This window comes from Varroa jacobsoni, unplaced genomic scaffold, assembly GCF_002532875.2.
Source record: "Varroa jacobsoni isolate VJ856 unplaced genomic scaffold, vjacob_1.0 scaffold_1200, whole genome shotgun sequence".
Taxonomy (NCBI): Eukaryota; Metazoa; Arthropoda; class Arachnida; order Mesostigmata; family Varroidae; genus Varroa; species Varroa jacobsoni.
In genome coordinates this window covers 1-12,951 of record NW_019214102.1, presented here as the reverse complement: position 1 = coordinate 12,951, position 12,951 = coordinate 1, and the positions used below count along the sequence as shown (strand labels likewise).

General features: G+C 43.8%; 1 protein-coding gene across 6 annotated transcripts in view; it reads left to right on the top strand.

Annotated features, from left to right (window-relative positions):
- The window catches only part of p130CAS (Serine_rich_CAS and FAT-like_CAS_C domain-containing protein p130CAS), a 108,748-nt gene extending 96,041 nt beyond the window's left edge, over window positions 1-12,707 (top strand). For 2 of the 6 annotated variants that reach the window (XM_022845847.2, XM_022845852.2), the window contains 9 exons: window positions 6,063-6,174; window positions 7,909-8,072; window positions 8,671-8,992; window positions 9,290-9,606; window positions 9,909-10,041; window positions 10,261-10,433; window positions 10,722-11,202; window positions 11,507-11,850; window positions 11,981-12,707. In XM_022845847.2, coding sequence (XP_022701582.1) covers window positions 6,063-6,174; window positions 7,909-8,072; window positions 8,671-8,992; window positions 9,290-9,606; window positions 9,909-10,041; window positions 10,261-10,433; window positions 10,722-11,202; window positions 11,507-11,850; window positions 11,981-12,508 — 2,574 coding nt within the window. In that variant the 3' untranslated portion in view covers window positions 12,509-12,707. The other 4 variants (XM_086971363.1, XM_022845850.2, XM_022845849.2 and 1 more) reach the window with 4 other exon arrangements.
- The last annotated feature ends 244 nt before the right edge of the window (window positions 12,708-12,951 follow it).

Genomic DNA, 12,951 nt, shown 5'->3' with positions numbered 1-12,951 from the left:
TATGATATAATCTCAACCCCAATTTATGAGATAATTATCCACAGTAATAATGATTCTGGGAGCTTCTCTATGCAATAGAAGTCGCCGGAGAAGTTTGGAGAAAATTAAACCAAAAACTCCATCGATGTGTGCACAAACTTTACTTTGTGCTCAAGTTTGAAAATTTACGCCAAATTAACACATACTTTAAAAAGAGTTGTCGTAGACACTGATGCAGGGATACACACAAATCAGATAATACGACAAATGTTTCTCGCTAAATATTCCTATTCCTAAATAAAGTTATTCCATGTGTTTTATTATTCTACAAGATGTCACCCACTCAAAGGTGATTGATTTTTCCTGTTTTATTAGTAGCACGTGCACATAACGCCAGATAGCCCAACTCTTTGGCGTCTGCTTAACAATGCTCTCTCATGACTCATCTTGGATTCGTTTGACAATGACATAAACCTAAACCGAATTGCGCAACGGGCATATAAGGTGAGATTTCGGTCCTTAGAAAAACTTAAAATAGTTAAAGTAAATGAAGATTAGTCATAGTTTTTACTATAGAAAAAAATAAAGGACTCTACAAATAATAACAGAAATAACACTGTCTTATAATAAGCCGCACTAATTAATTCATTATGAATTGAAAACTTGGATATAGAGCAGCGAAGGCTAACTGTTTTACTTCAACGCTGACGCCTTATTGGATACCGCGAGGTAAAATGAAGTTTCATGCTACCTAAAATCGGTGTATCTGGTATCGTTTTGATAAGGGCATGACTCCCATATTCTGTTATCAATCAACGGCACGTACACTGCGCTGGTGTTCATTTGGTTGATGTACAACGAATTTTTCGTCATCAACTTTAGTTGTAATCTTAAATTAGAGGTTTGTATCTGTTCAAGTTTAAATCTATTCCTAGTTTAGACCTGCAGACTTTTTCAATACGAGTTTGGTTAGCAATTTGAAAAAGTTAGTAAAAATGGTATCAGCGCTGATAGCGTGATCGTGGCAGCAATGCCCAAACCATTAAAGACAAAAGGGACCGAGGCAACTTGCGACACACGTTACCGTTTAACTCCCGTAGCTGCAAGCTCGTCGGCGCATGCATTACCACTAATGGCGCCATTTCTTTTATCAAGAGAAAGCAGTAGACTAAGATCAGCAGCACTCGTGGTAGAATCAGATAGTGCCCCAACGGCAAAGTTGCCTTGCCAACCGAAGCGGCATCGGGGCTTGGGTGTCGAACATCTCGTTTCGACATTCACTCTATTTGACTTCCACATATTTTCGATGGGTTTAGGCTTTCTCCCTTTAATTCCTAAGCCCCACGGAAATACGAAATTATCCCTATCCTAATGAAAAATGTTAACGAGTAGAGCAAGCTTTGCCGCTTTTCGCTGCAGTGGCTTGAACATCGCTGAAGTCTTACGTTAAAACTGAAGCCGTTTGCGATGCCGAAGCCACGTCGATCCGACCCGTATTCGTTCGAGCAAAGCATTAGGCCAAACTTTCGTCCTAACCCTCTTAAGCCTCTAGTTTTAAACAAGAAGCAACCGCTGAACAGCAGAGCAGTATACTCATCAAGAACAGATACTGCTAGCCATCGTCTATTGCTGATTCAAAATTTACGCGCTTCCACAGTTGCCACCCAAATCGAGTAGAGCCAAACGTTGCGCGACGATCTGAACCCCACAGAGATCACAACCTAACCTCTTTTTTACCGACTTCATACAGCTCTGCTTTCTTTTTCCATTGACGCTGCTGCTTCACTCTGGGCTTACCCGCAGACACGCGCAGTAACAAATATATATACAAAAAGGGGGAGATCGCAAATTGCACAGGCTATGTCTTTTGATGAGCCGATCACTATGCATAGGGCTTTGTATGTCTGCCTGTAGGACTTTAATGTGTCCCAGAAGATCACTGGATTAACGCCAATTAAGCCCTCTGTTTTTCGCTAAATAATCTGCCGCCTCTCTCGGCTGTTACTGTAATTCGTTGGTCTTGCAAGCTACATACAATACATACTATTCTGAGTATAGTGCATCGGATGTAGCATACCAACAGCAAGCTGGGATTGTATGGGGAACATACAGCCTCAAGTAGACTAGTTGCGCACAGATCGACAACTGCCGACTGATAGAGACGTTCTTAGCTCGTCAAAAAACAAAAGCTACAGGCTTCGATCAATAGTACGTGAAACGCAATCGCCGTCGTTGGGGTTGGCCAAGGGGTTTTTGCAGAATCGCACTTTTTTATAGCTGCTTGCATGAAACGGGTTCTCCCAAAGGATATCTTCTCAGCCTTCTTGTCTTATCATCGATAGCCTTGTGGGTATTACCCCTATAATAATGTGCATTAATAACTGTTCATGCTGCAGTAGCTACTGTTTTCGATGCGCGTAGTCTCCCTGAGATGTAACAGCAAAACGAATCCAGACACAGACGACACGTGTAAGAATTCTGGCGGCAAGAAGCAACAGTAAAAAGGACTTGCCCTAACAAGGGCTAAAAAGACGAGCAACATCGTAGAAAGTAAGAATCATTTTGTCATAATGAAAACACCGTCATGCAGCAAATGAAAACATTAAACGAGAAGTTGGACCGATGCGCAGGTTAGTAACTAGATCGAAAGCTTTCATTGAACAGAGACGCTTACTTTATCGAGCTTAAAAAATAACTAGCAGACGAATTACCCAGATTTGTACGAATAGCAGATAAATGCATTGCATTTACAAATATAGTCGCCCATCAGATATGTGTATCGATCACGTAATATGACTTCAGGTCGCGAGGAACTAATTTAATTTCGAATACGAAGTTTGAGGTTGCAATGCCATCTAGAGAAGAAAACTAGAATACTGATGAATTGGGCCAATTACTTGAGTTCGAGATCTAAGACAGACTTTTATTCTACCTAGTTCTCTAATTTAAAAGTCGCTTCCTATGAATAGTAGAAATTAGCAGTGAACTATTCTCAATATACCTGCATATATATACATATAGGAATGTACAGTCGAATTACAATTTTTGTGATTTTGCTAATAGGCCAACGGCTAGCTATCACTGGCCAGCTCCGCCACTGCTAAAGCAAACGAACCTGTTTCAGAGAACCGCTCATTTCAGTGACGAGATTAATGAGAGACTAACAAAACGAACGCAGCAGAAAGGCTTCTATCTTAAAGCGAACGAACCTAGGCACTAGGCTGAAAAGGCTTTGATGCTCTCCCTGCACAGTGCTATATGCTCGGGCCTACAACAAATGTCCACAAAGTCGAATATGGAGTTCGTGAGTAAACCACAATGGGATAATCAATTTATGTGCCAATCTTGTGCGTCACTGCAGGACATTTTTACGTTACTTTATCTTATCATCATAATGATGTAAGCACCTTGATACAAACTGCAAACGCGGGCATGCTTATGAGTGTATGGAATATTCTTTCATCTACTCACATTACCCGACAACTAGACGGAAGGACAGACACTCCCGAAAGCAAGTTCTTTTTGCTTGGTCTGATTGAAGTTATCTTCAAAGAGGCGCTTTGCATCTGAACGACTTCTATAAGCTCGCGTCGTTACCATTTTAGATAAATAGAGAAATCAATGCGTTGAGTATTGTAACTTTGGGTCCTTAACAGCGTCATGACGTCCTTCTCGCCCCTATCTATTTCCGTTATTTTGCCAATTTTCGAGTTTAATGGATACTCCGTTAAGTACCAATAGCTTGTTGTAGTAATTTGTCTTCCAGAGGCGACTGCAATAGCGCCTACGTTCGCTAAGCGATCACTGAACGCCGTATTTACAGGGTGCTCTTTATCGATGTTGCGCAAACCTTTGACAAATGCGCTCAGCTGTTTCTAGAAATGTTGCTATTGGAGGATTGAGGTCGCCTTTTTGTCAAGGCTCTAGCCGATGGCGTCGCCATGTCTCCGCCTACACATGTCCTCGGCAGAGAAGCCGGGAACAGAACAGAACTACGATTGCAGCGGCGACCCAGTCCGATTACTACTACTCCTACTTCCCTGTTTTATTATGCTTCAGACGATGCTCACGAACTAGCCGCTTGTAGCCAACCGGCGAAAGTTTGCATGTAGGGTTTGTTTGATCACGCGTCCACATTGGCGACGTGCTACGGTGTTAGATAGCTGCTAGCCGGTCTGTGTTCTTTTGCGTGAGTGTGTTTGGTCTATGCGGTAACTATGTCCCAATACGTTGACAAGGGAGATGCTCTGTGCGATTTTGGGATGCACCGCCTATACATCACTCGATGTCCCGTACACCGTTTCAATCCGCGCAGCGTGAACTGGGACTATAGCAACAACCGCAACAGCCCTAGCAAAAATAACAGAAGTGCTTCTAGAAGACAGTGTACGTAATAAGATCGCACTAAAGGCCCAACTATCACATTCTGTGTCCTTCCAGCTTTTCAGTGATGGCTGCCTTGCCCAGTCTATAACTCTCCGGACGCCTCGTTGCTTGCGGGCCGTAGTCGTACGCTCGGTTGGACTATACAACTTTACCGATCAAAAAAGCAAAAAGCCTCTACCAGAACTAGCTATTAGATTATTTTAGCACTGCAATTACTGTCTCCAATAGGGCTGTCATGTTTGTGCTGACGGTATTGCAAGGCACGGACGGCTGATACGCGTCCACCAGGCAGCCTTACAACCCATCAGGGCCTTTACTGAGATAGGTTGTAGGCTGTAGATTGCAGTCCCTACTGGCCCAAGGCCTGCGGTATCTGCGCTGGCAGTGATCTTGGCCGAGCTTCAAGCCCTCCTGAAAAGATCCTAAGCTTGGTTAAGTCGTGCCTTCACTCGCTTGTGAATGTTTGTGCGCGGACTGCACTTTCGTCTCAGCATAGCCGTCATCATCATCAAAGCCATCGTCGGCGTGCAATAAGGCTCGTCTCTCCATCTGGCGACCACTGCTTCGCGCTCTCCCTTGAGTCTTCCGGTCGGTTTCAGTCCCTCGGTTTTCCAGCCCTCAGATCGTTGATTCTGAACACGCCTCGACAAACCTCGAAGTTATCTTCTACTCTACGAGGGCCAGAGAGTTTCGTTGTGTAAGGTGGCTTTTTCAAAACTCTCTGTGGACCGCGCTCTGGCCGCGCCAGCAATGGCATCCATTACAACGACAGTAGTGCATTACTTAAGTGGTGTGTGTTATCGGCAGTAGTAGTAGTAGTAGTAGTTAATGGCTGGATGTTTATCTGCCATTCAGCCGTAGCTTGCCCCGTCACGTCAGCGTTATACGGTCGCGACAAAAGGAAGACGCCAATCTCGGCGACAGGACACTCGCTGATTGGCAAAGACCCGGCGGGCATCAAGCGCCGCAGCAGATATATCTAAAAGTCGTAGTTGATAGAAAGAAACAGTTCAGTTCGATAATCGTTGTGGTAACAGATAATCCATACGGAGCCTCAGGCCACAAAGTGCTACATATCAGGCCCTCGCGGCGTTTAACCATGGCGGAGATGATCCAGATTATTAAAAATGTACGCATCGATTGTCAAATACCGTGACTATAACCGCTTTAAGAATGAACGGCTTTTTCATAGCAAAATGGTCGGAATCATCGCTCACACACATGTTCTATACGAGATACGTCTGCGCTTATCTTTTTGCCGGCGAAATGTACTATCCAAATGAATGACCAGCATATGGATGCTACTACCTGTGTATGTCGTCCGTTCTATGCCGTTTCGTGCAGCCATGAGTACGATGATACTATTTACCGCAATTGAAATTGTTGTACACTATTAGGTCTAACGAAACGCTAGTGAAAAGTCGCTTTAACCATCCAGTGCATCTTTTCGGATACCATGTCAGTGCTTACAACAAAAGTGAGATAGTCTTGGGTGTGGCCAGGTGTTTTTATTTTTCCCTGTTGAGCTGAAAAACTCTCCGAGTTACGAAAAATGCCCTGCGGGCTAAACCACAACTAAATCATTCACATATGTGGTAATGACTATGACTCACTCGCTCGTAGTGGTCGGCCTGAGATGTGGATATGTTTTATGTTATTTGTACATTTATCGTTTGTTCTGTTGTTGTCTATTCCAGAATTGCCTGGCAAAAGCATTGTACGACAATCACGCGGAATCACCAGAGGAACTCGAATTTCAGAAGGGTGATGTACTGACCGTGCTCGAACAGAACCCCAACGGATTACAAGGTATTAACAGACCGTAATTAATGTGGTTAGTGTACGTTTTTCATTCGGTCACACACTGCGGAGGTCGTTTTCTAAACAAATACACCAGGGATATTGGTAATATTTGGACGAGTGTATCTTCTTAGTTTGCCTAGATTTTATAGCTCGGCATAAACGATAGTTTTACATGTTTTTAGTTATGAGCACAGTTGTGATAAAAGCCTTTTTTTCAACAGAACGTGATACTACAACGGGATTCAATAGAAATGGTCGTACCATTGACGTTGTTTTCCTATTTCCGGGTATATGTTAACAGGTAGAGAATATGTCTCCAAAATGTGACTACTTTTTGCGACGTTTGCGACGTATCGTAATACATACAAGAATTGATTGGATTTATAATACGCCGATAATAATTTAATGTATATGTTACAGCTCATAGATTTTAAATGGACTGTTATTAAAGCTACTTTGAGTGACGTTCATGATCTTCAACTTTACGGTTTAACTGGGACGCGCTACTATATCATGTGAGAAGGATCGTAATAGAACGCTTAGCCTGATTAAAAATATATCTCAGCTAGAATTGGTCTATGAAAAGTCACTTATGCACTTATGGTGGTTGTATCTTCTTTAGTGGAGTTTATTCTAGTGATACCTATAACGTTTTCCACTTTCTTTTCTATACTATCATTTAACCTGTTCTCTGAATTTCGAACGAATTAAAACAATCGTGAACATTTCCCACGCATGTACCACTTTATTGAGCTAATTCCGCAATCAAATACTCCAGAGTAACATCGTGCTTAGCCGCGAAGATTTGGTCATGTAGCCATATGTCCAAGAGGATAACTAGTCCATTGGTAATTTAATGGACCTGACTACAAGCGCTAGATTAAAGCTGGTGGGTGTCCTGGACGTTGGGAAGGTAGTTATTACGTAAAACACCGTCCCGTCTTAATGATAGAGACCACAGAAGTCGGCAATCGCACTCAATTAAATTCGAGCGCCGGGGCGCAGGGGTGCCGGGTCGCTAGCAGACGAAAAGTAGCGAAAGCTTAAAATCGTTACTTAATAGCTGACCACGTGTCCAACTTTAAGCAGCTGCCACGTGCCGTGTATCAAACACAATTTATAGGACAACGTTAACATCTGCATGATCGTGCTTTACTGACGACTGTACGACTACTCGTGTCTACTGAAAATGGTAATAACGTGAGGTAGCCTTAGAAAATATGGCAAACATAAATAATAATCAGAATTCTCGTATCTCTGCGAGTGGATTTCAGCCATCGTTTGTATTCCTAAGTGTTAGTCATAGCGAATCCGCAAGCTAATAGCGGCCTAAATCTAAGTACAGGGAAACCATCAAACGTTCATTGTCGTGATACTTTTACTAACTTAACTTTTACTAACAATTATCGTGAAATCAGGACTGATGATCCAGTAACTGACATGGTTTTTTGTTTTTTACCGAGCATTAACACCAGCCGTTTTACATGAAACACATTCATCAATACTTAATTTTATAAAAAATTTCCGACCTTTGAATATTCTTGATTCGCTCTGTCAAGCTACAACACGCCTTACGATGAATTTAAAAATGTCATCTGAAAAAACTAGTAGAAACTAGAAAAACAAAACCAGCCGACTTAAACGATATTGTACGTGAACGGATAAACATGTGACGAACAGACACCCCCCTAACGGGTATAGTTCACTTATTGTTGCCTGCATATTGTACATAAACTGCAGGATGGTGGCTCTGTGCTCTTCGAGGACGTCAGGGTATCGCCCCAGGAAACCGGTTACGCCTAATGCCGTACATGTACGATCCAACTGGACTAGGATTTGCTACAGGGGTCGTGGCTCACAATGTGGCGATGACCTCTAGTGCTCCACACAACCATATCCAACAGGTAGAAAAGCAGCCATACACTAACAATATTAATAAAGTTGTTTAATAATAATAACAGTAATGGAACGCAAGTGCTTGCTACGCCTTACGTTGGCTCTCGCGATTTATAACAACAAAGTTCATACTTACCGTACATTTTTAATGCGTACGGTCCTATGCAACACAAACGACAGATGCAATAATAAGTTTAATATAATTTGGACGGTATGGACTAGTAATGTCCAGTCATAGTCTCTAATTATACCAGTTTTAATTACAGCATAAATAATTCTTCAATAGCATATAAAATGGAGTTTCCACCGGCTATTCTTTTGTGTAAATGCATAACAAAGCCCTCATTTTGCCATTACTAACACCATATTGCAATTCATGTTGTTTCCCTTTTCTCGTTCCCGTTGCCTATATTCAACCTTGGTTTTGCATTTGCTCCAAATTGGTCTGATGTGATCTGACCTGACTTGGTGCTATCGTATTGCAACGACGCCGGCGTGTAACTATCCTCTGCCGTGCCATGCGTACGGTGCTTTCCGCGTAAACCTTACGTGGATCGTTTGTTTCATCACCCTTCTATCCGAATGCTTTTGTCTCGTGAACGGTAGTGCCCAGCTGGGCTTACCGTAACGGGCTGCACGACCCTGCCGAATCGCGGCTCGAACGCCAATAGAAGACCCCCAACTGCTGTGGGCGTGGGGGGTCCTCCAGCTGGCGCTCGGGTCGTCCTTCCAGTACGGCATGGTGATGTTTTTGTCTATGACACCCCGCAGGTGGGGATGGGTACTGGAGGCGGGGGTGGACTCAGTGGACGTTCCGAGTACGATGTCCCAGCCGTAGCGACCCTGCCTCGAGCCAATCTCCATACCCGTGACGGCATTCTGGTGCAGACAACGCCGAAGCTACAAACGTTCGCGGTCCCATCAACTCGTACGTATTAAGCACAATTACTGCAGAATACATCTGTGGGTAGTAAACGCCATATACAATATGTGATCCCTAAACTGCACTAGTTACAATTATATATCGAGTCAGATAAACTTAACGTGGAGATTTAGATGAAGGAATAAGCAGCGATTTGCCTACTTGTAAGTAGTACGCGTTACCTTGATAAATATGCTCAACATTCAAGGGACCGATATGTTTTTTAAGTTCTATATTTTTTATCAGCCTTTTGTTATGTTTGTTGTTATTAATTTGAATTCCATTTCTCTGCGTCCCAAGTAGAAAGCCAAAATTACGATGAGCCGAAGCCTTCATCAAAGCTTAGTGGAAATGGTGGATGCCAGTATGATATACCGCGCGGCATCAATCAACATTTCCGTGGAATGTCCCTCTCGGACGGTCAGTACGATTTCCCACAGGCGCAAGGAGCAAAGGCTGTCAATGGAACAGCTCCCGAAGCGGCAGGAGCTGATCACGCCGAGTACGACGCCCCCGCTGCGCGTAGCGCTGTGGCACCCCTCAAAGCGGCTTCGTTGTACGACAAACCACCAAACCAACAACAGCAAACCCATCAAAAACTCGACATGAGTACATTCAAGGTATGCAGGATGCGCAGTCACCTTTTGGCGGAGACGGGTTGCGCGTCCGGTGGAACTTGACCGTTAAACTTCTGTATATCATAGATCTTAAAACTAAAAAAAATCTACGACAAATTGCTTTCGAAAATGTTTTGGATTCTTTCGCTTTTCTATGAATCCATGGAATATAAATCGTACATATGTTTCCTACGATTTGGTAAGGTGATCTGAGTGACTAAAGATAGCTTAAATTTGACTTCCAGTGCAAACTAGCAGTTCGAACCGTGTGAAAAGTTACTAACAGTGTTATGTCCGGTGTGCAGGAAAAGTGTCCTTCGTACGATGTGCCGGTGGCATCCGCCGTGACGAACGCAAGGATGTCCTTTCACTCACAAGGATCTAGTTCCGGTGTGACGGGTAGTCAGAGTAGCCTAAATACAAGCCTCTCCAGTGGAGGTAATATTCATATTCGACATCGCTTTATCACACAGTATCCCATGCAGAGGAACTTTGCATGCATAATTTTTCCAAATCTGTAATGTTTTTATCATATATTCTAGATTAGGTAATCGCTACATTTGTAGTGCTCCTATTGAACTTTCCCTAGTGGTTAGTATTATTAATTAGCCTAAAAGATATTGTTATTAAATGCAAAAGTATTACGAAATTTTACAGGAGGATCAAATAGATCATCATTGGAACAGCAAGCCGAGGAAGCGTACGATATCCCGCAGTTAGGCCATAAAAGGCCTACTGGTGGATTGGATACAACACCCACTGGCCTTCTCAAGATTGCCTCCGCCACAGGAAGGGCTTCCGGTAATAGCGTTTATGATACACCACCACAGGTGAGCAATGCCACAACAACCCATGGGCCGAGACCGTAGTCTTTGAATTGATTCTTTGATCAATCAAGCTTCCAATCTCCCTCTTCGTCTAATTATGATTTTCCATCAAAAATAAAACTTACATTGAAGGGTTTTTCTACCACATTTTTTTCCCTCCGTATATGTAAGATTCTTAACGGCTAATAAAATCCAATGAAATGTGAGGAACGTCCTTTCAATCATTCTAGGCGAATGCCATTGTATAAATTGTAACCTTTAATGATCCGCCCTTCTCATTATTTGTACCAGGTAACCCGTGACATCCCCGTGCCGTCCAATTTTAGTATGGAAGCGGCAGAGTACGTTTCTCTACCACCGGGAGGAGGAAACACTTCTGTAGGTTCGAATATTGACCCACCATCAGCACGAGAAGCCGTTCCCCTTGAACTTCATTCGTCCCTGGAAGCTCTCGTCATACACCAGCAGGAGGTCCAAGCAGCGGCACAGTTACTTTTCGCGTCGTTAGCCGCAACTAGCCAGACGCAGAGTCAAACGGCAAAGGAAAGTCGCGAAAGCATGCGGGTGCCTTGTCACACGTTGCTCAACAGCGTTCGAGGCTTCTTCACGTTCGCACGTGGCGCGGTCAACAGTGCCCGTTCTAATGCTCCCGATACAAAAATGGTCGCCAAAATCGAGCGTCTTGTACAAACCCTAGCGACATCGTACTCAGTTATTGCTGATGCCTGCGCCGCTATGGACAAACTTGATTGGCAGTGCCACAATAAACAGGGTGCGCGAACATCAAACAAGCATAGAGACTAGACTGTTGTAGCAGTGGTAGTATAGTAATTGTAGAACTTTTTTCTCTGTAGGTAGGGGGTAACTTGGGCTACTCATTATTAGCGAATTTAAGGTTGCGGCTCTGTTGTTAGCTAAACATACGTAGCATGTGCGCCCAGACTGCTCTGACCTAACACAGATAATAAAGCGCTACATACACAAGAGAACTGCAATAGAAATAATCGATGAGGTACTCGCAGACATCCCCTATAATATTTAACGGAATCATCCACTTGCCTTTTGTCTATTTGCAGGTGAACGTGATGACTTTGATCGCCTGGTTGCATGCGCTCGAAGTTTGACTGACGACGTTCAGCAGATCAGTCTGTGCGTACAAGGCAACGCCACGCTAATCTTTCGGCGAACACCGCCAGCCCAGGAAATTCGTCAGCGGCCGCTACCTCGACTACCATCGACAGATGGACTACGAGCTGGACAAGCGGCCGACACGACTGACGGCAAAGAGCCCGACTACAGCGAATATGATTACATTCAAATGCAGAATGAAACGCCGATAGAGAAAACCGGAACTACTGCCGAACTGGCGCCGCAGCACGATTTTGGAGCTCACTACGACAGCTTACTCAAGAGATCACAGGTACGGGCTCACATAATTCAGATTATCATGATTGGTGTTGACAGGCTTTTGTCTCTAAAATATCGCACCAGATGTCCTAATTGTAACAGGCCCTTATCAATGATAGCTATTTAATGAACTGTTTTTCTAGGAAATGATCGCTGACAAGTCAACTGTCGCAGAAGTGCCAGCCCACGTATGCAATGACCACATGCTACGAGAGTATTATTCCCCTCGGCTTAACGATGCGATATCCTACCTTAGTGAATCGATCTCCGCTTTTCTCGCAGCCATCGAAAAGAACCGACCGCCACGCATATTTGTTGAACATACGAAATTCGTATTGATTGCCGCGCATCGCGTTGCTTGCATCGGCGATACGCTACATCGGCATCTAGCCGATCATGGCGAGAGCGAGAAGTTTCGTCGTTGCTCAGAAAAGATTTCTACCTCGTTAAGGCTTCTTGTAGACACAACGAAGCGAGCAGCTCTGCATTTCCCAGCCGTGGTGGCTATCCAGGAAATGGTCGATACAGTAATGGCTGTGAGCCATCTGTGTCACGCACTCAAAGGCTGTTTTGTCGTTAACACACCCCAGCTTCAACAAGCCGAGCAACAACAACAACAACAGCTGCAGACAGCCTCTTCTGCTACACCGGCGGGGATGATTGTCAACTAAAAGGACAAACTGGAAAAGAAAACCGCACAGAAAGTCGTGGATGTAACAAACTATGGTTATTCGATTTTGGTGTTTGGAGAAAGGTAACCTCCCATTCGTCTTCTAACTGATCCGCTCTGGTTCTAAAAGTCAATACTTAAAATCCCGTCAACGAACCTGTACGAAAAAATATACCTACAAACTGCTCGTAGCGTAGAAATGCGAAAGTTGTCTTATCTATGTAGCGTATTTGGGGAAGCTCAGAAGCCAGTAATGCCTCAAATTTACATACAGAGTTACTATGCTTCGAGTTATTTGAAGAGAACAGCTCGTTCCAGCTCTGCTACTGAAAGTATCGTTAAAAAAACTGGTTTGGTGTTATCTGGAAAAACCATTTCGTTTTGGCGGCACAATTGTTGCGGGGTTATATCGGAAGGCAGTTTGTCGGATGCCCCGTTTGGATG